This window comes from Terrapene carolina, unplaced genomic scaffold (genome assembly GCF_002925995.2).
Source record: "Terrapene carolina triunguis isolate 2854851 unplaced genomic scaffold, T_m_triunguis-2.0 Scaffold21, whole genome shotgun sequence".
Classification (NCBI taxonomy): domain Eukaryota; kingdom Metazoa; phylum Chordata; order Testudines; family Emydidae; genus Terrapene; species Terrapene triunguis.
Window position 1 is genome coordinate 34,742,180 of NW_020664372.1, and position 23,074 is coordinate 34,765,253.

Here is a 23,074-nt window from a genome sequence, read left to right on the forward strand (position 1 = left end):
GCATCTGTAGGAGCTGAGAGAACGTAATCAAGCTGCCTTGATTTGATGGTAATTGGTCTCAAATATGGGGAATCTGAGACATTTGAGTGGGTTTTTTTTGTTAAACAGATGTTTTGGTTTAAGAGGTTGTGAGAGTCAGAGCTGCCGTCAGTGAAAGGGGGGCTGAGAGAGCCAGCAAGAGGGCAGGAGTTCAAGATACCAGTTACAACAAGGACTGGTTAAGGCCTGTCCTGGAACAGTTGGGACCAAAAATCAAACAAAAACCTGGTTGTTGTGGCAATTGGAGGCCTGATCTACAGTTTAAATTTTGGTTAACATAGCTACATTCTTCAGGTGATATGAAAGTTCCATACACTTGAACATTGTAGTTATGTTGACCTAATCCCCAGCGTAGACTCAGCTAGGTCGATGGAAGAATGCTTCAATTGACCTACCTACTATCACTTGGAGAGGTGGTGTTCCTACAGCGACAGAAAACCCCCTTCTGTCGCTGTAGGCTGCATTTACGTAACAGGGTTATTCCAGCATAGCTACAGCGCTGTAGCTATGTCACTATGTGTATATAGTCCCTGTAACATATACATGGCCTGAAAGGGTTGGGATGAGGAGAGTGTCCGGCCCCATAGATTTTTCTTGTCCTTCTGACTTACTCTTGAAGACAAGGACACCATATTTCACCCCAGTGAGCTGAAAAAAAAAATAAAATAAAATAAAACAGCCAAGGACCTCTGGCTTGTTGCTTCCAAAATGCCAGGTATCAACCACATAACTGCCTTAAGCACTTGAAGGATTGCCTGCCATATTGTTGCTGTTGCAACAACGGCTGACTCCAATGTTTCACCTTAGCCTGAAGCACTGACTAGCTAGGGATATATGGCTTGGAGATTATGCAAAGCCAGTTTCTGCTGCTGAATTTCTGCCCTAAATAGCTAATGGCTTGGCTACTACCTTGTTGTTGAGTGGGGTGAGGCACTACAAAATTGCACAGCTGAGCAGGAAGGAGCCCCTTTAATTTTAGCTGGGCCTGCTACACTGCTGAGCTTTTTCTCTTCAAATACCAATTTCCTGCGGGCTCCTGTTCTCAAAAATCCCCTCCCTGCTGGGGAGGGGAGGGGGAGAAAGGGACATATCAAGGATAGAGAAAAATGGAAAAAGCTTTCTGCCTGGAGAGAGAGTCTTAGAAGAACCTTTTGCTTCTCTGAGCAGAGATGAGACACTGCCGTGTTGAGGCAGTCAATTCTATGAACAACTCCACCTGTTGGTACTACATTGTGAGCTAGGAGAGAGTGGGTTTTGGGGTATTTGTTTGTTTTTTAAAAGCTTGGAAGATTTTATGGATCATGGAGCATCAATTGTCCACAGCAGAGAAAGATTGGGAGGGCATACTGGGAATCTTAATTTTTTGTGTGTTTGAAGGCAGGAAGGAACAACATATTGCACTAATATATTTGTATATACTTTCATACGTAGGGTGTCTTTATATACATCTTCAGAAATTTGTTTTTGATGCTTGTTTAGATGCCTATTGAAAACTAGTTTTCACTGAATTTTATGTGCTTTGATATTAATATGAATTTAGATTTTCTGAAAGAAACAAAGCTGACCTGGAAATTTGTATTTATATTTGTTTTAGGGGTTGTTTCATTAGTGGCTGTTCATCCTTCTACAGTAAATACACTTGGAAAACAGCTCCTGCCAAAAACGTTTGGACAGTCTAATGTCAACATTGCACAGCAAGTGGTAAGGAGACTTTAAATTTTTGTTTTTTACCTTTGATTGTACATATTATGAATCTAACTGTGGTTCAGTGTAAATGCATCATATAAAGTATCAGTTATTATTTCTATGTAGAATGTACCATCTCGCTCTTCTGTATAGTAAGGGCTGTTTAGTATGACTTTAAATTGTACTCGGAACACTAGTTTTAATAACGTTGTTTTTGTGGGGAGAGGGAGCACGTGTTGGGCTAATCGTGCAGGTTATTGACAAAAACTACATCAACCCTCAACACTTCAGACTACTGAATATTCAAATTCCTCTACTGTCTATCAGTCTTTCTGTGATAAATCTGTGACACTTTCAAAACACACCAACCTGAAACTTTATCCAAAAGCCAATTTGCAAATATGTTATCGAGATCAAAATTGGAAAATCAATGGGATTTTTATGGGATTTTTTGGCCATATTTTAAAAAATGGTTATTTCAGACTTTTCTGCTGAAAAGCATATTGTAATTTTAAAAAAAGCAAAATGTGTATAGACTGGATAACTTAAGGAGCTAGTGCAGGGGTAGGCAACCTATGGCACGCGTGCCAAAGGCAGCACGCGAGCTGATTCTCAGTGGCACTCACACTGCCCGGTTCCTGGCCACTGGTCCAAGGGGCTCTGCATTTTAATTTCATTTTAAATGAAGCTTCTTAAACATTTTAAAAACCTTATTTACTTTACATACAACAATAGTTTAGTTATATATTATAGACTTAGAGAAAGAGACCTTCTAAAAATGTTAAAATGTATTACTGGCATGCAAAACCTTAAATTAGAGTGAATAAATGAAGACTCGGCACACCACTTCTGAAAGGTTGCCGACCCCTGAGCTAGTGATGAGATAAAAGTGGTTGTCTCTAGAATGCAAGTTCCAAATGCAATCCATATTACTGCAATAGCAAACAAAACTCTTCATTTGGTGAGCTCCATATGACATGAACTGATATTCTTATTCTGTTATATAGGGAGAGGTGTTACAGTTGGCTTCTCTGTAGAGACTAACTTTTGCCAAGGATTTTAATTTGCATAGAAACTGAATTATAGTCTTATCTGTAAAAGTGGTCAAGGTTGTTACATTTGCAAGACAGTGAGGGCACAGCTGCTGCCTTTACTGTACTGTTCTCTGGGGGAAAACAGGACTTCAACATAGCATCTTTCATAAGCATTTCATTTTATAAAAGAAAAAATAGGTTCCATAGTATAAAAACCTTTGAATTTGTGTGTGCGCGCATGGTTTAATGTGGATGGATTTTCAGTATATAAACAGAGCTAAAAGAATTGATGGGGAGGGGAACTGAGTAAGAGGTGGTGGTATTGCTGAGAGAATTCAAGAATCTACAGAGTTTTACATGCAAGCACTGCACTTCTTTAACTATACTTGTGTAGTTAAGAGAGTTCAACAATCGCCCCACTCCCCCCAGTTCAGACTGTACAGTTATACCAATATAGCTAATAGGCTAAACTGATTTGACTGCATCCACAGTAGGGATGTGGTAATCCACAGAAGTTGCATTTGTATAACTATTTCAGTTAGGGGTATGATTATTATTATTTTTTTAACTGAAATAGTTATATAGGTACAAAGTCTTTGTGTAGACCAATCCTAAGACAGTTCAGCTTCAGACAGTTCTCAAGAGTCCCCTCTGAGGTTGTGGACTACTACCTAATGAAATGTTTACATGACTGCAGACTATTTTATTGCATTGCAGTTCCTGTTATGAATTAAATCAGCTATTGATTTGATGTCACAGTGTAGTCGTATGAGGTAATAACTGAGTAAAAATTGGTCCTTTGTATGGGGCAAGTGTTGAGGCAGATATTTATGAAGTCATTGGGAGGTGAACTATCTCCAATTCAACAAGTTAATCATTAATACTTGGAGGATTTTCTTGCCCTGCTGTATTAGGAGGAGAACATCACCAGACAGACATTTAAATTGTTTTATTTAATTAAAACAGCAACGTTATGTATTCTAGATTTGTTTCTTCAACAGCAAACATATAATATTTTAACAAAAAAATCTTTTTTTTATTTGATTTTTTTTAAATCATTGATTTTTATCCACCCTGAAAATAACTCTAAATAATACCTCTGAATCTGAAAAAAAATTTTTTTTGGTTTTGACCCTCATTTTCTTCTCTGTAACACATGAAATATTTTCTTTGAAATAGATACAAGCAACTATAAAACATGGCTGTATTTTAAACATGTATTTACACTTAGGGTATGTCTACACTACGAAATTAGGTCGAATTTATTGAAGTCGGTTTTTTAGAAATCGTTTTTATACAGTCGATCATGTGTGTCCCCACACAAAATGCTCTAAGTGCATTAAGTCGGCGGACTGCGTCCACAGTACCAAGGCTAGCGTCGACTTTCGGAGCGTTGCACTGTGGGTAGCTATCCCACAGTTCCCACAGTCTCCGCCGCCCATTGGAATTCTGGGTTGAGATCCCAATGTCTGATGGGGCAAAAACAGTGTCATGGGTGATTCTGGGTACATGTCGTCAGCTTCCCCCTCCGTGAAAGCAGCGGCACACAATCGTTTTGCGCCTTTTTTCCTGGGTTACCTGTGCAGACGCCAAACCATGGCAAGCATGGAGCCCGCTCACCTCACCGTCACCGTACGTCTCCTGGGTGCTGGCAGACGTGGGACTGCATTGCTACACAGCAGCAGCTCACTGCCTTTTGGCAGCAGACGGTGCATTACGACTGGTAGCCATCATCGTCGTATTCCTGGGTGCTCTTTTAGCCAACCTCGGTCGGTCAGGGGTGCCTGGGCAGACATGGGAGTGACTCAGCCAGGTCATTCCCATCTTCTACTGAGCACCCAGGAGATGATGATGGCTAGCAGTCGAACTGCACCATCTGCTGCCAGCCTAAAGATGTAAAAGATAGATGGAGTGGATCAAAACAAGAAATAGACCCGATTTGTTTTGTATTCATTTGCTTCCTCCCTCTGTGAAATCAACGGCCTGCTAAACCCAGGGTTTTGAGTTCAATCCTTGAGGGGGCCATTCTGTGTGACAGTTGTTTGTGTTTCTCCTTGATGCAAAGCCACCCCCTTTGTTGATTTTAATTCCCTGTAAACCATGTCGTCAGTCGCCCCTCCCTCCGTAAGAGCAACGGCAGACAATCATTTCGCGCCTTTTTTCAGCCCAGATGCCATAGCACTGGGATCATGGAGCCTGCTCAGATCACCGTGGCAATTATGAGCACTATAAGCACCACGCGCATTATCCTGGAGTATATGCAGAACCAGAACCTGCCAAAGCAAAACCAGGCGAGGAGGCGACGGCAGCGCAGTGATGAGGACATAGACATGGACATAAACTTCTCACAAAGTACAGGCCCCAGCAATGTGCACATCATGGTGTTAATGGGGCAGGTTCATGCCGTGGAACGCCGATTCTGGGCCCGGGAAACAAGCACAGACTGGTGGGACCACATAGTGTTGCAGGTCTGGGACGATTCCCAGTGGCTGCGAAACTTTTGCATGCGTAAGGGCACTTTCATGGAACTTTTTGACTTGCTTTCCCCTGCCCTGAAGCGCCAGAATACCAAGATGAGAGCAGCCCTCACAGTTGAGAAGCGAGTGGCGATAGCCCTGTGGAAGCTTGCAACGCCAAACAGCTACCGGTCAGTTGGGCATCAATTTGGAGTGGGCAAATCTACTGTGGGGGCTGCTGTGATCCAAGTAGCCAACACAGTCAAAGAGCTGCTCATATCAAGGGTAGTGACTCTGGGAAATGTGCAGGTCATAGTGGATGACTTGCTGCAATGGGATTCCCTAACTGTGGTGGGGCAATAGACGGAACCGATATCCCTATTTTGGCACTGGAGCACCAAGCCAGCGAGTACATAAACCAAAAGGGGTACTTTTCAATGGTGCTGCAAGCACTGGTGAATCACAAGGGACGTTTCACCAACATCAACGTGGGATGGCCAGGAAAGATACATGACGCTCACGTCTTCAGGAACTCTGGTCTGTTTCAAAAGCTGCAGGAAGGGACTTTCTTCCCAGACCAGAAAATAACAGTTGGGGATGGTGAAATGCCTATAGTTATCCTTGGGGACCCAGCCTACCCCTTAATGCCATGGCTCATGAAGCCGTACACAGGCAGCCTGGACAGTAGTCAGGAGCTGTTCAACTATAGGCTGAGCAAGTGCAGAATGGTGGTAGAATGTGCATTTGGGCGTTTAAAAGCGCGCTGGCGCAGTTTACTGACTCAGATAGACCTCAGCGAAACCAATATTCCCATTGTTATTACTGCTTGCTGTGCGCTCCACAATATCTGTGAGAGTAAGGGGGAGACATTTATGGCAGGGTGGGAGGTTGAGGCAAATTGCCTGGCCGCTGATTACGCGCAGCCAGACACCAGGGCGGTTAGAAGAGTACAGGAGGGCGCGGTGCGCATCAGAGAAGCTTTGAAAACCAGTTTCATGACTGGCCAGGCTACAGTGTGAACGTTCTGTTTGTTTCTCCTTGATGACCCCCCCCGCCCTTGGTTCACTCTACTTCCCTGTAAGCTAGCCACCCTCCCCTCCCCCCTTCGATCACGCTTGCAGAGGCAATGAAGTCATTACTTCACATTCATGCATTCTTTATTAATTTATCGCACAAATAGGGGGATAACTGCCAATGTAGCCCGGGAGGAGGGAAGCACCGAGTGGGGTGGGGGAGGTGGGAAGGACAAGGCCCCATTGTACTTTAAAACTTAAAAGCTTTAAAACTTATTGAAGGCCAGCCTTCTGTTGCTTGGGCAATCCTTTAGGGTGTAGTGGCTGGGTGGCCAGAGGCCCCCCCACCGCGTTCTTGGGCGTCTGGGTGAGGAGGCTATGGAACTTGGTTACACAGGGGCTGTAGCGGCGGTCTGTGTTCCTGCTGCCTTTCCTGCAGCTCAACCATACGCTGGAGCATATGAGTTTGATCTTCCAGCAGCCTGAGCATCGACTCTTGCCTTCTGTCAGCAAGCTGACGCCACCTATGAGCTTCAGCCCGCCACCTCTCCTCGCGTTCATATTGTGCTTTCCTGCACTCTGACATTGTCTGCCTCCATGCATTCTGCTGTACTCTGTCAGCAGGACAGCAGGAGCTCCGAGAACATTTCATCCCGAGTGCATTTTTTTTCGCCTTCTAATCTTCACTAGCCTCTGCGAAGGAGAAACATTTGCAGCTGGTGGAAGAAAAGGGAGAGTGGTAGTTAAAAAGACACATTTTAGAGAACAATGGGCACACTCTTTCACGTTAAACCTTGCTGTTCACATTACACAGCACATGTGCTTTCGTTACAAGGTCGCATTTTGCCTCTTATATTGAGGGCCTGCCGGTTTGGTGTGAGAGATCACTCACGCAGTGTCAGGCAACAGAATTCGGCTTGCAGGCAGCCATGGTAAGCCACAGTCTTTTGGCTTCTTTAACCTTCATAACATGTGGGAATGGTTTCAAACAGCAGCGCCCTCATTTCCCATACCAAGCGGCTGTTGGGTTGGCCATTTAAAATGGGTTGGCAATTTAAAAGGAGGGGCTGCGGTTTGCGGGTTAGCGTGCAGCACAAACCCAAATAACCCCCCCACACACACACCCAATTCTCTGCTATGACTGCTTCACCCCTCCCCCCACCGCGTGGCTAACAGCGGGGAACATTTCTGTTCAGCCACTGCCAAACAGCCGAGCAGGAACAGGCACCTCTGAATGTTCCCTTAATAAAAGCACCCTATTTCAACCAGGTGACCATGAATGATATCACTCTCCTGAGGATAACACAGAGAGATAAGGAACGGTTGTTGTTGTTTCTTGTTTGAATGCCAGCAAACACCGGGACCATACCCTGCCATGCTTTGTTATGCAATGATTCCGGACTACGTGCTACTGGCCTGGCGTGGTAAAGTGTCCTACCATGGCAGACGGAATAAGGCCGCCCTCCCCAGAAACCTTTTGCAAAGGCTTTGGGAGTACATCCAGGAGAGCTTTATGGAGATGTCCCTGGAGGATTTCCGCTCCATCCCCATACACGTTAACAGACTTTTCCAGTAGCTGTACTGGCTGCGAATGCCAGGGGAAATTAATAATTAAACACGCTTGCTTTTAAACCATGTGTAATATTTACAAAGGTACACTCACCAGAGGGCCCTTCTTCCACCTTCAGGGTCCGGGAGCACGCCTTGGGTGGGTTCGGGGGTTACTGGCTCCAGATCCAGGGTGAAAAACATATCTTGGCTGTTGGGGAAAGCGGTTTCTCCACTTCCTTGCTGTGAGCTATCTTCAATCTCTTCATCATCATCTTCCTCGTCCCCAAAACCCGCTTTCCGTGTTGCGTGATTCTCCATTGACGGAGTCAAAGCACAGGGTTGGGGTACTGGTGACTGCACCCCCTAGCATGGCATGCAGCTCATCATAGAAGCGGCATGTTCGGGGCTCTGATCCGGAGCGGCTGTTTGCCTCTGTTTTTTTGGTAGGCTTGCCTTAGCTCCTTAATTTTCACACGGCACTGCTTTGGCCTCTGTCCTTCATGCCCTTTGAGACTTTTTTCCTAATGTTTTGGCATTTCATTTACTGGAACAGAGTTCAGCTAGCACGGATTTGTCTCCCCATATGGCAGGCAGATCCCATACCTCCCGTTCGGTCCATGCTGGAGCTCTTTTGCAATCCTGGGACTCCATCATGGTCACCTCTGCTAATGAGATCTGCACTCACCTGCACCTTGCCATGCTGGCCAAACAGGAAATGAGATTCAAAAGTTCGCGGGCCTTTTCCTGTCTACCTGGCCAGTGCATCTGAGTTGAGAGCACTGTCCAGAGCGGTCACAATGGAGCACTCTGGGATAGCTCCTGGAGGCCAATACCGTCGAATTGCGTCCACACTACCCCAAATTCGACCCGGCAAGGCCGATTTCAGCGCTAATCCCCTCGTTGGAGGTGGAGTAAAGAAATCAATTTAAAGAGCCCTTTAAGTCAAAAAAAGGGGCTTCGTCGTGTGGACGGGTCCAGGCTTAAATTGAGGTACCGCTGCTAAATTCGACCTAAAATCATAGTGTAGACAAGGCCTTAGGTTATAGTCATTCAGGTGGAGTGATCTAACCGACGTAATATGGAGTCTTAACAGGATAATTTTGCTCAGTGAAAGAGTCCTGTGGCATATAAGAGGAGTGCTACAGACCTTGTGAATATTTAATAGTACTGAAAATGAATCTCTGATATAGAACAAGTCAGAAAATACTTTATATATACACTACTATACACACAAAATAATCATGAAATTAAAGAGCTTGTGCCTTCCTTTGATGTTTAAATAAGGCCTACAACTTCTTTAAAAGGCTGTCTTTTACACTAGAATATGAGGTACCAACTAGGAAGGAAGGGTCTATGGTGACTGGAGAACTAACGAAATAAGAATGTTGCAAGACCCAAGAGTGTGAAAATTGGGCAATTTGGTGGGGAGGGGATTAAACACAACTCACTTTTCCAGTGTAGATCAAGCTTTTGAGGAGTCTGAAAGTTCAATTATCCCTGCTGCTGTTGCTGACATTGCCTGAGGAAGCTATGAAATGCAACAGAAGTGTTAGGGCTGTTTGAGGAGGAAAGGTGTATTAGCTGACATGCAACCCTTTTATGCCCCTTCTTCACTCAGCAGCAGCTAGCAGGATTGTTGGCAGAGGGTGGGGGGTGAAGAACAGGTGACCTTCCACAACAGATAGAAACTTCTGGAGTATGTGGGGAAGGTAATGGGGGGTGGGAGGAAAAAATTCAATGCTTTCCAGCAGTTGAAAGGGAGCACAGCTGATATGAGAGATGGAATCCCTGTTTAAGGTATAGGGACAACACCCTGGTAGGAATCTCAGCAACTTCCCCCTTCTAAGCCTTTAGGGGCTGCAGAGAAAATGGGCTTGGCTTCTCACCAGGGCTTTTGCTAGTAGGCTCCCTGATAATTGTTCATATGAATATCTGGTTAATAGGTTTAGTCCTGCCCAGTAGGCGGTGGGGAAAATCTTTCAAGCGCTGTGACCTTAGTTAATAACACTTGTACTGCCAAAACGTCACATCAGGCTAACTCCACTTAAATATGGTTTTAGGTGGCTATTGTTCAAACTTAATTCAGAAACAATGTTGTGGGGTAGGTATAGCTTACTGCTGGGGGAATTCTGTGCCAACGCGCACATGCAGAAAACGTGCCCCCCACAGATTTCTTTGCTTCCCTGCAGAACGTGATGGGGAAGTGTGACGTTATTGACATAAACTGGGACCATATAGATCATTGTTGCAACCAAGGTCCTGTAGTGGCACCCAAATCTTGTATAAAGGGGGTCAAATGGGGTGTCTAAGACAAGGTTATGGTTTACTGGTTATGATTATGCTGTCTATATGTGTGTATCAGTTTTGTAGTTGAAGTTATGAATATTGGCTCTATACTGTCTGTATGGCAAATTTATGCTATGCTTCTGGGTGACATCCCAGACAAGCTGGGATTAGCTCTGCCTAGCCTGCTTGATGGCCCATTAAGGACCATCAGCTATACAATGAACCCATTGAGAGAAGGCAAATATGCCTTCAGACTCAGCAAAGTATGCAGGGACTGGCCCATGTGACTCCAGGCTCCATGTTGCTGTAATTTTCCACAGTAAGAACAAAGGGTATGTCTACACTACAGGATTAATCCGAATTTAGATAATTCGAATTTGGGAAACAGGTTGTATAAATTCGATTGTGCGCGGCCACACTAAGCACCTTAATTCGGTTTTAAACCACATTAATTCGGTGGTGTGCGGCCACACTACCCCATTAACTTAAACACAGTAATTCGGTGGTGTGCGTCCACACTAACCCTAATTCGAATTAACAAAATCGATTTAGGCTCTACTCCGTTCGTCGAGGTGGAGTACAGAAATCGATTTAAAGGGCCCTTTAATTCGAATTAACTGGCTCTGTAGTGTGGACGGGTGAAGGGTTAATTCGGATTAAGGCAGCTAAATCCGAATTAAAGTCCTAGTGTAGACCAGGCCAAAGAGGTGTTCTTACACCTGGAAAAGACTGTATAAGGCTGATGCCTCATCTCCATTTTGTCTTCAATCCTGCTTCTTACCTCTGGAAGGACTTTGCTACAAGGTGAAGCTTTGAACAAAGGACTGAATGACCCATCCCAGCGGGGGATGTACTCCAGAGACTTGATTTGAACCTGCAGTTTATTCTATCACTGCTACAAGCCTGAACCAAGAATTTTGCCATTACTATATGTAATTGATTCCATGTAACCAATTCTAACTCTCATCTCTATCTTTTTTCTTTTATCAATAAACCTTTAGATTTTAGATTCTAAAGGATTGGCAACAGCGTGATTTGTGGGTAAGATCTGATTTGTATATTGACCTGGGTCTGGGGCTTGATCCTTTGGGATCGAGAGAACCTTTTTTCTTTTATTGGGGTATTGGTTTTCATAACCATTTGTCCCCATAATGAGTGGCACTGGTGGTGATACTGGGAAACTGGAGTGTCTAAGGAAATTGCTTGTGAGACTTGTGGTTAGCCAGTGGGGTGAGACCGAAGTCCTCTTAGTCTGGCTGGTTTGGTTTGCCTTAGAGGTGGAAAAACCCCAGTCTTGGGCTGTAACTGCCCTGTTTAAGCAATTTGTCCTGAGTTGGTAGTCTGTTGGGTCCCGCCAGAACCGCATCGTCACAGGAAGTAAAGGAAAGTATGAGTCAACAGTGTGCCCTTGTTGCCAAGAAGGCTAACGGCATTTGGGGCTGTTTAAGTAGGGGCATTGCCAGCAGATTGAGGGACGTGATCATTCCCCTCTATTCGACATTGGTGAGGCCTCATCTGGAGTAGTGTGTCCAGTTTTGGGCCCCACACTACAAGAAGGATGTGGAAAATTGGAAAGAGTCCAGCGGAGGGCAACAAAAATGATTAGGGGGCTGGAGCACATGACTTAGGAGGAGAGGCTGAGAGAACTGGGTTGTTTAGTCTGCAGAAGAGAAGAATGAGGGGGGATTTGATAGCTGCTTTCAACTACCTGAAAGGGGGGTTCCAAAGAGGATGGATCTATACTGTTCTCAGTGGTAGCTGATGACAGAACAAGGAGTAATGGTCTCAAGTTGCAGTGGGGGAGGTTTAGGTTGGATATTAGGAAAAACTTTTTCACTAGGAGGGTGGTGAATCACTGGAATGGGTTACCTAGGAAAGTGGTGGAATCTCCTTCCTTAGAGGTTTTTAAGGTCAGGCTTGACAAAGCCCTGTCTGGGATGATTTAGTTGGGGATTGGTCCTGCTTTGAGCAGGGAGTTGGACTAGATGACCTCCTGAGGTCCCTTCCAACCCTGATATTCTATGATTCTGTGAAAGCTGGGGAAGGTGGGGGAGGAGGCTGGGGATGCCTATGGGCATAGTGGGGGGAGAAGTATTGTCCACCAAACAGAGGCAGACCGTGGGGCGGCTGGGAGGGGGCGGACGTACATCCGTTCATGTGCCACTTCTCCTGTCCCCCTCCCCCCATTTCTGCACATGCAGAGCTGCCCGGCTCAAAGAGTGTGCCGCTCTGCTCCACAGCTGGATGTCTCCTCCTGGGTCCTTGTGCTAGTTGTGCACCCCTTCAGTAAGCCCGGAGCCATCCTGTTTTCTGTACAGCAGTGAGTGCCTGCAGTGGGGCAGGGTAAAGGGGGGGAGGGGAGAAGCAGTGGGGAAGGAAGGTGGGGTGGGATGGGGAGAGGATGGGACTGTGGAGAAGGGGGATAGGATGGGAAAGAGAAGGGGATAGGGGAATTGGGGGTGAGGGAGGGAGCAGGAGTCTGGCTTGCAGCATCCCCTGTGCAGCAGCTGCAGTTGGAACTCCCCCGTTAAGCAGGCCCATCAAACCTCCACCCTGATGAGCCCCACCTCCCCTTCATATGGACCACCCCGCTGAGCCCCAACCATCTTCACCTGGACCCTCTGCAGAGTCCCATTGCCCCTGCACCTGGAACCTCCCAATGAGACCCTGTGCATCCAGATCTCCCACTGAGCCGCTCGCACCCAGATTGCCCACACAGAACTCTTATCCCACACCTGGATCCACCCACACCAAGCCCCTCTACACTTAGATCCTGCTGGGTTGAGCCTGCCTGCCCACGCCTGGTGTGTCTAGCACAGAGGGGCAGGGCCCTGGGGTGTTTCTGGGGCAGGCCCAGCCCTTGCGCTGTGTCAGGGTTGGGTACAGCCTTGCTGCTGAGTCCCTGTCCCAGGGGCTGAGGGCTGCAGGGTGATCTCCCACCTTCATGCTGCCAGTGGCCTGTGCTCCCCATTGCCATGCTGGAGCTACCACATTTATTTATTGACCAATAAAATTTGAAGAATTTTAAAATATTGTGCAGAGAATTTTTATTTTTTTGGCACAGAATTCCCTCAGGAGTAGTATAGCTAGGGCCCTGTACTGTGGCACACTGGACCTAAATTCTGTGGCAACATCTGACTTCTGCAGCTTATCAGCACTTAATTCTGTGTCATGTTGAAAGTCCTGGTCCGATTTCAAGTAACGTAAGAGGTGCTTATTAAATTAAATATGAAACAAAATAATAGTCTTTAAAGTATTCCTTGTATTGTGTATTTGAATAATGAATTGAATATGAATTTCAAATCTGGAATGTGTTTCATCTTCAGCTGCTCTTAAACTTTCAATTTTCATTGTGCTATAGAATTTTGTATTGACGCTAATCTATTGAAATTGGACTGGGGAAGAAGCTTGAGGTAGCTGGGTAGAAGGATACTGAGGCATTTGATGCCCAGAAAAATATGTGGGGGGGTGTTTTGAGGTTTTAGCTTTCAGGTTCAATTTAATGCCTCTTTTGGGGAGGTAGATGCAATTTAGATGAATAGACTTTTTTCTGCAAAATCAGGAAGGCTATTCTGTATCAGTTTGTTTTAGAGGTTTTTCTTCATAACTATAAGCTTTAGAAAGTTATATTGTTATGCAAGATTAGATGTGAAACACAATCCTACAGCAGAGGTGAGGGTTACTGCATCATCCAGTTCTACAACTGTAGAGAAAACAGGGTTCCATATATACACTGCGAAAATTGGCTCTATTCATGGTAAACCTGATTGATCTGAAGCGGACTGGAAGAGTGACTTTTACTTTTACCCAAGTCCAAAGCTATCTATGTTGGTTTTGTTTTTGATGCAGTAGCAGGAAGGAGAGAGAATCAGAAGAGATGATGTGGCTGTTCTTTGCAGTAGGCGCTACTTTTTATGCCTACTTACCAGAGGAATTAGTGGTTTAGAGTTCCTTTTTGTTTGTTTTCTATTATAAGCTTAGTTTATCCTTTCCTCTTTAAATTTTGCTGACTTACTAGTGTTAAGTTGTTGAGGCTTGCTTTGACTTTTGTCAGGTTTGTGCCAAATTTTGATCATAAATCAAGAAAGCAAATGAGGTTGATCAAAGGAAGGAAAAATAAAAACTTGTCACCTGAACATACAGTAGTCTAGGCCAATATGTACAAAACCCATGTACAACTGCTAGGGTTTTTTTAGTAGTATGGTATTTTATTTATCTTGTAGAGATAGGTGGAAATAAAGAAATGGCTCCAGGAAGGTGGGGGAAATGCATCTGAATAATGTGGGAGTCTTCTGACTGTATTCCAAATTATTTTGTTTTAACTGTAGGTTATTGGTACACCTCAGAGACCTTCAGCGCCAAATACTATCCTGGTAGGAAGTCCACATACACCCAATTCACACTTTGTATCACAGAACCAGACTGCAGACTCTTCGCCTTGGTCTGCTGGGTGAGCAAAATTCTGTTAAGTTACAAGGGTTTAATAGAATTGTTTGGAAATTTTGTCCTAAAGTGTGTTTTTTTTTTTCTATTGATGTGCTCTGTAAGTACGCTGATATGAAGGAGGGGTTCAGCTTAGATTTAATTTAAGAGATATCTAAGTTTGTTTAATACCTATAGTAGAGAGATAATAAGAACACCTTTTCACTTCAGTGTAGCAAAAGTCAGATTTCTGAGGAAACAAACGGACACGTAGTGTTCTGCTGTCATATTTACACTAAGATAGTGGCTCGTAAAAGAACAAGCGAATTCAACTGAGATTTTTCATCCTCTTGTACTGTCAGATAAAATATAAATGCAATATATTGTTTCAAACCAAATATGCATAATTCTGCAGACAATTTTAAATGAGAAGAATAAGATCGTAGCTCAACTTGAAGAAAGTGTCACTTCCAGATTTAACATAAACTTGCTTTGGGGGTTTATTACACACAAGATTGTTTTGAAGGACCCATTGATGAATATAGTTGCTTTAAAGTTAACATTTATTGGTGTGTCTGTTGTTTTTTTGGGCTAGGAAATATTTATATTAGGGGATTATGGAGTTGTATTGTTCCTAAAGTATTTAAGCACCCATATATGCAGAAATTGAAAGCTATTCCATTTGCTGACTTTCATATTTACATTTTATTGTAACAAAATATTTCTTAGTTACCCAGACAATTTTTCATTTGAAATGTATGCTGAGAACTTAACTATCATATTCTTCTAAATGCTTATGCAATAATACTGAAAGTGCTGTAGGAAGCATCTACTCTAGGTTTGAAGCGTTCATAGTAAAGCTGTATTCCATGACCATTCAAATCCATATTTTGGTTATTCTGTAATGTTGAATACAATATTAGATTTTGAGTCTAACATACTTGACTATTTTATCTTTCCTGAGTGTCAAATTATATATGCTCTAGGAAAAATAAATTTTAGCTCCTGTAGTTCTCAGGGTTTCTAGTTTTAGCCCTTCCTTCCCCCTCCCCCCCGCAACTTGAAGATGTTAATGTTAATTGGAATGTTTTTTCTTTACTGTCCTTTTCAGAAGAAACTTCTTTACCACTAATTTTTACATCTTCTAAATGTAATCATCCAAATTCATCTCTGGTACTGAAACTAGCAGAGTTACAGCAGGGATGAATTTAGCTCAATGTGTTTCATATTCAAGATAATACCAAGAATTAGTTGTAAATTTAATCAAATCCATGATTCAGGCAAATAACTTTGATTGTCCTGTTTTAGGAGTATCATGCCCTCTTTGCTGATTAAAAATTGTAAGGGTTATATTTCAGAGCAATATGTGTTTATCTGGCAAACCAGAAAACTTTGGAATATTGATCGGTTACTTTAAAATGTATTGTTCTAGGAAGCGCAACAAAAAAGGAGAGAAGAATGGCAAGGGTTTGCGACACTTCTCTATGAAGGTTTGTGAGAAGGTACAGAGAAAAGGAACCACCTCATACAATGAGGTGGCGGATGAGTTGGTTGCAGAGTTTAGTACCACGGATAATCACATTTCACCAAATGAATCAGTAAGTATGTTGCTGGGTTACATGCCACTTGAGTGGGGAAAAGATGTAACTTTTTTGTTTTTCCTAATGCTAAATGAAACAGTTGAGATACTAGCTGAGTTTACCCATCTACTGTAATACATTTTCAAACGTTTTTGACACAGGTATGTTTTTGATTAATTCATTGTGTCTACAGCAGGCTTATGACCAGAAGAATATTAGACGACGTGTCTATGATGCCTTAAATGTCCTTATGGCTATGAACATTATCTCTAAGGAGAAGAAGGAAATCAAATGGATTGGTCTACCTACTAACTCGGCTCAGGAATGTCAGAATTTAGAGGTATACATGTGGGAAATTCAGTAGTTGGTATTTTTGTTTGGATAAATCTAAACGATTTTTAATGTTATCTAATCCTACCTGAATATGGTCTTCTGAGCTAGCAATACAGAATCATTGGGTGTCTGAATCCCTTTGGACAAGTGTGGCTTGGAGATCGCAATATCAGGATGTTCAATCCACTTTACCTCCCTCCCTCTACCCCATCCCCGCTTCCCTTCTCTCTTTGAGACTCTCCTCACAAGCACCTGCTAAGGCAGGATGGTGACTTTCTTCTGACCATAGGAACTATAGAACCAGTTCCTGTTCAGCACAGAGGGAAGGGGTTCTATTAAGGTACAGTAACTCCTCACTTAATGTCGTCCCGTTTAACATTTCGTTGTCACGTTGCTGATCAGTTAGAGAACATGCTCATTCAAAATTGCGCAGTTCTCCCTTATAACATTGTTTGGCAGCCGCCTGCTTTGTCCGCTGCTTGCGGAAAGAGCAGCCCATTGGAGCTAGCTGGTGGGGGCTTGGAACCAGGGTGGTCCAGCAGCCCCGCATCAGCTCACCACTCCCCTATATTCCCTTTATGGCAACCGCCAAGCAGGCTATCAATCAGGGTGGATTTGATTTAAATCAAATTGATTTAAATCACTAGTCAGGAAGACTCAATTTAATCATGGATTTCTACATAAAAGTGCATTCTTGTTGGTTGTTATAACCTTAATACATATTCTTCACAACTCAGAGATATATGTAGATTTCATTTTTAGAAGGTACACACTATCCATTTTTAAAGAGATTTATTTTGAAAACTTTTCAGATTAGTTTTACAGCTATATCAGAAAATGAATGATTGTTGGGTTATTTCATTTACCAAAGGTAATTGAAGCAGATATTTATGAAGTCATTGGGAGGTGATCTCCAATTCAACAGAGGCTAATCATTAATATTAGGAGGATTTTTTTGTCATTCTGTATTAGGAGGAGAACATCACCAGACAGACATTTAAATTGTTTTATTTAATTAAAACAACAATGTTACGTTTTCTGGATTTTTTCTTTAACAACTACCACATAATATTTTAACAAAACACAAATATGAATTTTTGAATTTAGTTAAACATTCACATTTTTAAAATCAGGTTTGTTTTTGTTTAAATTGTTTTAACTAAAATAGTTAAATGAAATATTAACAAAAAAAATTTTAATCGACTGTCAGCCAGGTCAACATGAGAACCTTAAAATATTGGCTTCTGCAGCTAACTCAGTCGTCTTCACCTTCATTTTCCTGTTTGTTCATAATCTGGAAAAGAAAAACAAGCTTTCCTGCTTTTTCAGGTCCCAAACGATTTCTCAATTTGGAATGAATTAGTCCAAAGGAAGAAAATATTCTTTCTAAATCGACAGAAGAAGCTACTGCTGTTAAAAGTGAGATTATCACTTCAACAGTCTCTGAATCCAAGTGCTTACGTGACTTTCACCAGTTCACTGGCGTGACTTTCTTTAAAACATCATCGGCAAACATATATTTCTTGAATGGTTCACCCTTAGCTCTGAAGTTTATTATAGTTGGCATTATGGAGGGATGATTGCTGGATGTCCATGTCATCGCCAGCCCCTCTTCTTCAGCAGTTAAGGTTTGACCCTGGTACCAAGTATTGAGAATATTTGCAAGAAAATGACCTGGAGATAGTGCTTGTCCCACTCATTTTTTTTAATGCTTGTAATTTAACTCTGTCATTGCATACTTCTCTTTTTAAGATCTCACTCAATTCCTTCCAGATTTCAACAGCGTCAGCAATAAAACAGCTATGTCCCTGCATTTTGTTCAAGGCTTCAGGGTACTCAGCGTGTGTTCAACATTTCTCTTAAGCCCAATGTTGAGAATTTTGGCTGTGATAGTGCCATCTATTTTTTTCACAATTTTGTTCACAAATGGTCATCTGGTTAGGCCAGTTCTTGATATAGTGCTCAAAACAGTCCATTACTAAGTTCCATCGCACATCTTGTGGGAGGGTTAGCTTGGTTCCTCCCACTTTTTTCAGAGCAACTGCTGCAAAGTGGTTGTTATAGAAGTATTTTGCAATTTCAATAACATTAGCCTTTATTTCTGGAACACTGAAGTCTTTGGCTAGGAGGTGCATCAAATGAGCACTGCAACAGTATGTTATTAGCTTGGGACTCTCTTCTAAATAATTTCTTCTCATCTTGGATACATTTGCAGCACTGTCTGGGATCTAGCTGCGTACTAGACATTTGAATTTTTTTCACAGTTTGTTATAGCTTTTACTGATACTTCTTGTAAGTATTCTGCTGTGTGTGCATTTCCTGATGTATCAATTGTTTCTGTAAGGAAGACATTCCTTTCTTCTCTTGTCACACAAGCACATACAACAGGATCATTGTGGACATTGCTCCACCCATCATTACTCAGGTCAATAATTTTACCCTTTAGACCTTTTGCACACTGCTCAATTTCTCTTTCATACACTTTATCCAGGAATTTGCCTGTGATATCTGCTCTGTTGTGTGGACTGTATCCTGGTCTTAATGACTGAACCATGTTAATGAAGTGTGGTTTCCCAATCACACGGAAAGGTGAGTTTGTTGCATAAACAAACCGGGCAATTTTTTCATCAATTACCTCTTTTTGTAATCAGCTTGTTCTTATCACAAACTTATCTATGGTTGTTTCTGGATGATGGAGATTTTTTTTCTTTTTGCTACTGGTGATATACTGTGGCTATGTGATATACATGATGTGACTGAAACACTATCATTGGCATATTACTCTGAAACTATAGAAAATGATAGTGATCTTGAAGGTGGATAGTCTTCAGAATCCTGTATGTTGAGGATAGATTCTCCTAAACAAAATAAGTCAATGCAGTTATTTAATTATTATTACCATACTGCTCCTTTAGTATTACTCATTGCATTCACTGACACTCAGTACTACTTGAAAGGTGAAATTGTAAAAGGAAGATCTGCTTATTTCGGCTATTTATTTTTTATCACAACTGCATCTAAAATGATAATTGTTACTCTATGGTACTGTATTTTTCTCCAACATGGGAATTCAAGAATAGTCCAGAAGGAAGACAGGCAATCCTTTTAAGAAAGAAGTATGAAATAAAAAAGTTTACCAACCTGAAGATGTTCAGACATGTTCCTTTCATCATCATCATCATCATCAAAGCAACTTCCTCCTGAGAAGGAACACTTCTCATGATGTTGTTTCATTCGGGCAACCAGGCCTTGCATTTCTTTGTTGCACTGTTTACATTTTGCACACGTGCCTGTCTTACCCACAGGTAGAGGAACTTCATTAAAATATTCCCAAACTGGGTCTCTTTTAGAGCCTGCTGCCATTATAGGTTTTCCCTTCTAGTGAGAGAATGGTATGGTAGATCTCAAATCAATGAAGGCTACACTCAGAAAGACCTCAAGACTTCTGGAATATGCTGCTCAAACAGTTACAATTTTGTTTCTACTGCCTGTCCCTCCCTTTTCACATTTATCTCCAGACTTCTTCTCCTTGTCCAGATCTATTGTGTCCCCAACAACCTTCTATTCATTGAAATTTTTGAAACTGCATGTGTCCTCCTGCCCCTCGCTGCTTTACCCCATCTCCACAGAGTGGGGGGTGGTGGGGGGGGCGGGAGGACACACAAAAGGGCTCAGGACAGAGGGAGCTTGCTGGCAGCAACTGCTGTCTCTACTTACTTAAAAAGGCAATGTTCTTAGAGTGGGATCAGTGTACTTAAAGGGCCAATGTGCATCTCTCTCTCTCTCTCTTTCTTTCTCACACAGACACAGTGTGTGTCTCTGTCTCTCTCTGCCATGCTGTCTCCCCTCCCTCCATTCCTGCTGCCTTTTAGAGTGTGAGACTACATTAACACCAGTGTGTTAACCTTTGAGGGCTCAGCCGAGTGCTAGTTCCTCATTTTGCAGCAAGGCATTCGCTGGGAAATCCCCCACCTCAACCAAGCTTCTCAGTCATCATTGCTGTGTACAGTATTAAATTGTTTGTTAAAATTGTGTGTGTGTGTGTGTGTGTAAGTCTTTTGTCTGGAGAAAAAAATTTCCCTGGAACCTAACCCCCACTATTTACATTAATTCTTATGGGGAAATTGGATTCGCTTTACATTGTTTCACTTAAAGTAGCATTTTTCAGGAATATAACTACAACATTAAGCGAGGAGTTACTGTACTTCCTGGTCCCGAAAAGCAATGGAGGGTTGAGACCCATTCTAGATCTAAGGATCCTCAACAAATTTTGAAGGTAAAAAAATTCAAAGGGTTTTCAGCCCTCGACATACAAGATATTTATTTCCATATAGTGTTCTATTCTTCCCATAGGAGATTTCTTCGCTTTGCCTTAGGCTAAGAATATTTTCAATACAGGGTTCTCCCATTCAGTCTCTCCTCTGCTCCCAGTGTGTTCTCAAAAGTTCCGGCAATGGTCATGCCTATCTGCAGAGAAGCAATAGTAATATTTTGGTATCTTGATGATTGTCTGCTGAAGGGTCGATCTTATGATGAGACCTTGTTAGCCACTCAGAAGGCCATAGCACTGTTCCTCAAGCTAGGACTTCAGTTAAATATCCAGTAGTCTACTTTAACCTGTGTAATTACTAGAATTCATAGGGGCATCCGCAGATACAGTAACTGCCAAAGCCTACCTTCCAATACCCAGGTTTATGACACTATCTAATCTTATTCCCACAATGTAGGTCAGCCTGCAAACATCAGCCAGGAACTGCCTTCAACATTTGGGGCATATCTCAGCATGTACCTTCATAGTAAACCATGCAAGATTGCATTTTCAATGCCTCCAACAGTGACTCAACCATCTACTTTCCAAACAAACAGTCTGGACAAACAGGTCTCAGTTCCACAATTCATAAAGGACTCCCTTGATTTGTGGAAAGATACTCCCACCCCCTACAATGTCTGTGCAGGATTTTTCTTTACCTAGCCACCTCCAACTGTTGTAATAACAGATGCATCTCTTTTGGGATAGGGAGTACACCTAGATACTTATATTGCTATATACTCATCCCCACAAGCCCACCCTACACATTAGCTTGCTGGAACTCAGCAGTCAGAAATGCCTGTCTCCATTTTATGCCATTGATTAGAGTCAGGTGCATCAAGAGCATGACAGACAATGTGGCCTGCATGTTTTATGTTGACGAGTAAAGAGGAGCGAGATCGCCTTCCGTTTACTCTGAAGCTATAAGACTATGGAATTGGTGCATACTCAATCATATCTACGTGTTTGCAGTGTACTTTTCTAGCATTCAGAACACCATAGTAGACTCTCTAAGCAGAAGTTTTGCACAGGATTATGAATTGGAGCTAGACCCTTGGATTCTCAATTGCTTATTTTAGATTTGGGTCTTCTGTAGGGAGACCTCTTCATCATTACCATGAACAAGAAGTGCACTCAGTTCTGTTCAAGAGAGGGATTGGGTTGCCACTCCCTGGGGATGCCTTTCTCCTGCTTTGGACACTGTGACTGTTGTTCGCTTTTCTCCCGGGGCTTCTAATATTGAAAGTAGAGAACAAGACAGAAGAAGGCCAAGTTCATACTGATAGTCCCAATGTGGCCAAGACAGACATGGCTTCCTTATCTCATGCAGCTGGCAGATCATCAGGCAATTAGTCTCCCAGTCATTCCCCATCTCCTCTCTCTGGATGCTTGTCGAGTCCTTCATCCGAACCTCTGCATTCTTTGCCTCAAAGTATAGCTCATCGATGGTTCATAGGGATAGAATCAACCTGCTCTTTGCAGGTAAAAAGGGTACGTTAAACAGCAGGAAGGAGTCTACACACAATACCAACCTGCAAAAGTGTAATATATTTAGCCATTGGCGTGTTCTGCGACATCTTTCACCTTCCATCTTCTTAGCTATTGGTCTACATTCTGGAACTGAAGGACTTGGGGTTATCTCTGAGCTCTGTTAGAGTTCACTTGGCAGCTAGCATGACTTCTTCCATTCTTTGGCAGAAGGTTTCTCAGTGTTGACAATTCTCACTGTAATCGGGGGAGCAAAAAGTCTGGGGAAACTCTTCCCTCAAATCAAACATCCTACTCTAGTTTGGGACCTTAGTGCTCAGGTGCCTGAGACCTCCCTTTGATTCAGTGGTTCCCTCTCTGCTCACTAATGAACTTATCTATGAAAATGGCCTTGTTGGTAGCCATTATGTCTGCTCAAAGAGTTGGAGAGATAAGGGGTCCCTACAGGCAACCCCTGCCTTCGCTGTATTTGACAAAGATAAGTTTTTGCTATAGCCACACCCAAAATTCTTAACTAAGTTGTCAGCTGAATTCTATATTAACCAGGTTATTCATATCCCAGTTTTCTTCCCCAAACCATATCTGGCTTGTGGGGGACGCTGCATTGCGTAAGAGAGCATTAGTCTTTTACATGGCCATAACTAAATCATTTAGGAAACTTCCTGGATTGTTTGTATCAATTTGCTGACAGATGTTAGGGATCTACAGTTTCCAGACAAAGACTCTAGGTCAGTGGTTCCCAAAGTGGGGTTCGCGAACCCCTGGGGGTTCGCAGGACGTTTCAGGGGGTTCGCAAGAAAAAATTCATTAATGGCGGCCAGAGGACCCCGGCATTGGAGGCAGCAGGTGGGACCTGGTTGCAGGGCAGACAACCAGA

General features: G+C 42.8%; 1 protein-coding gene across 1 annotated transcript in view; it reads left to right on the plus strand.

Moving 5' to 3' along the window:
* TFDP1 (transcription factor Dp-1) overlaps window positions 1-23,074 on the plus strand; it is a 117,290-nt gene that overhangs the window by 55,561 nt on the left and 38,655 nt on the right. Inside the window, exons 4-7 of the mRNA XM_029913259.1 lie at window positions 1,634-1,740; window positions 14,394-14,515; window positions 15,920-16,085; window positions 16,264-16,430. Coding sequence (XP_029769119.1) covers window positions 1,634-1,740; window positions 14,394-14,515; window positions 15,920-16,085; window positions 16,264-16,430 — 562 coding nt within the window. The remainder of the gene's footprint in view (window positions 1-1,633; window positions 1,741-14,393; window positions 14,516-15,919; window positions 16,086-16,263; window positions 16,431-23,074) is intronic.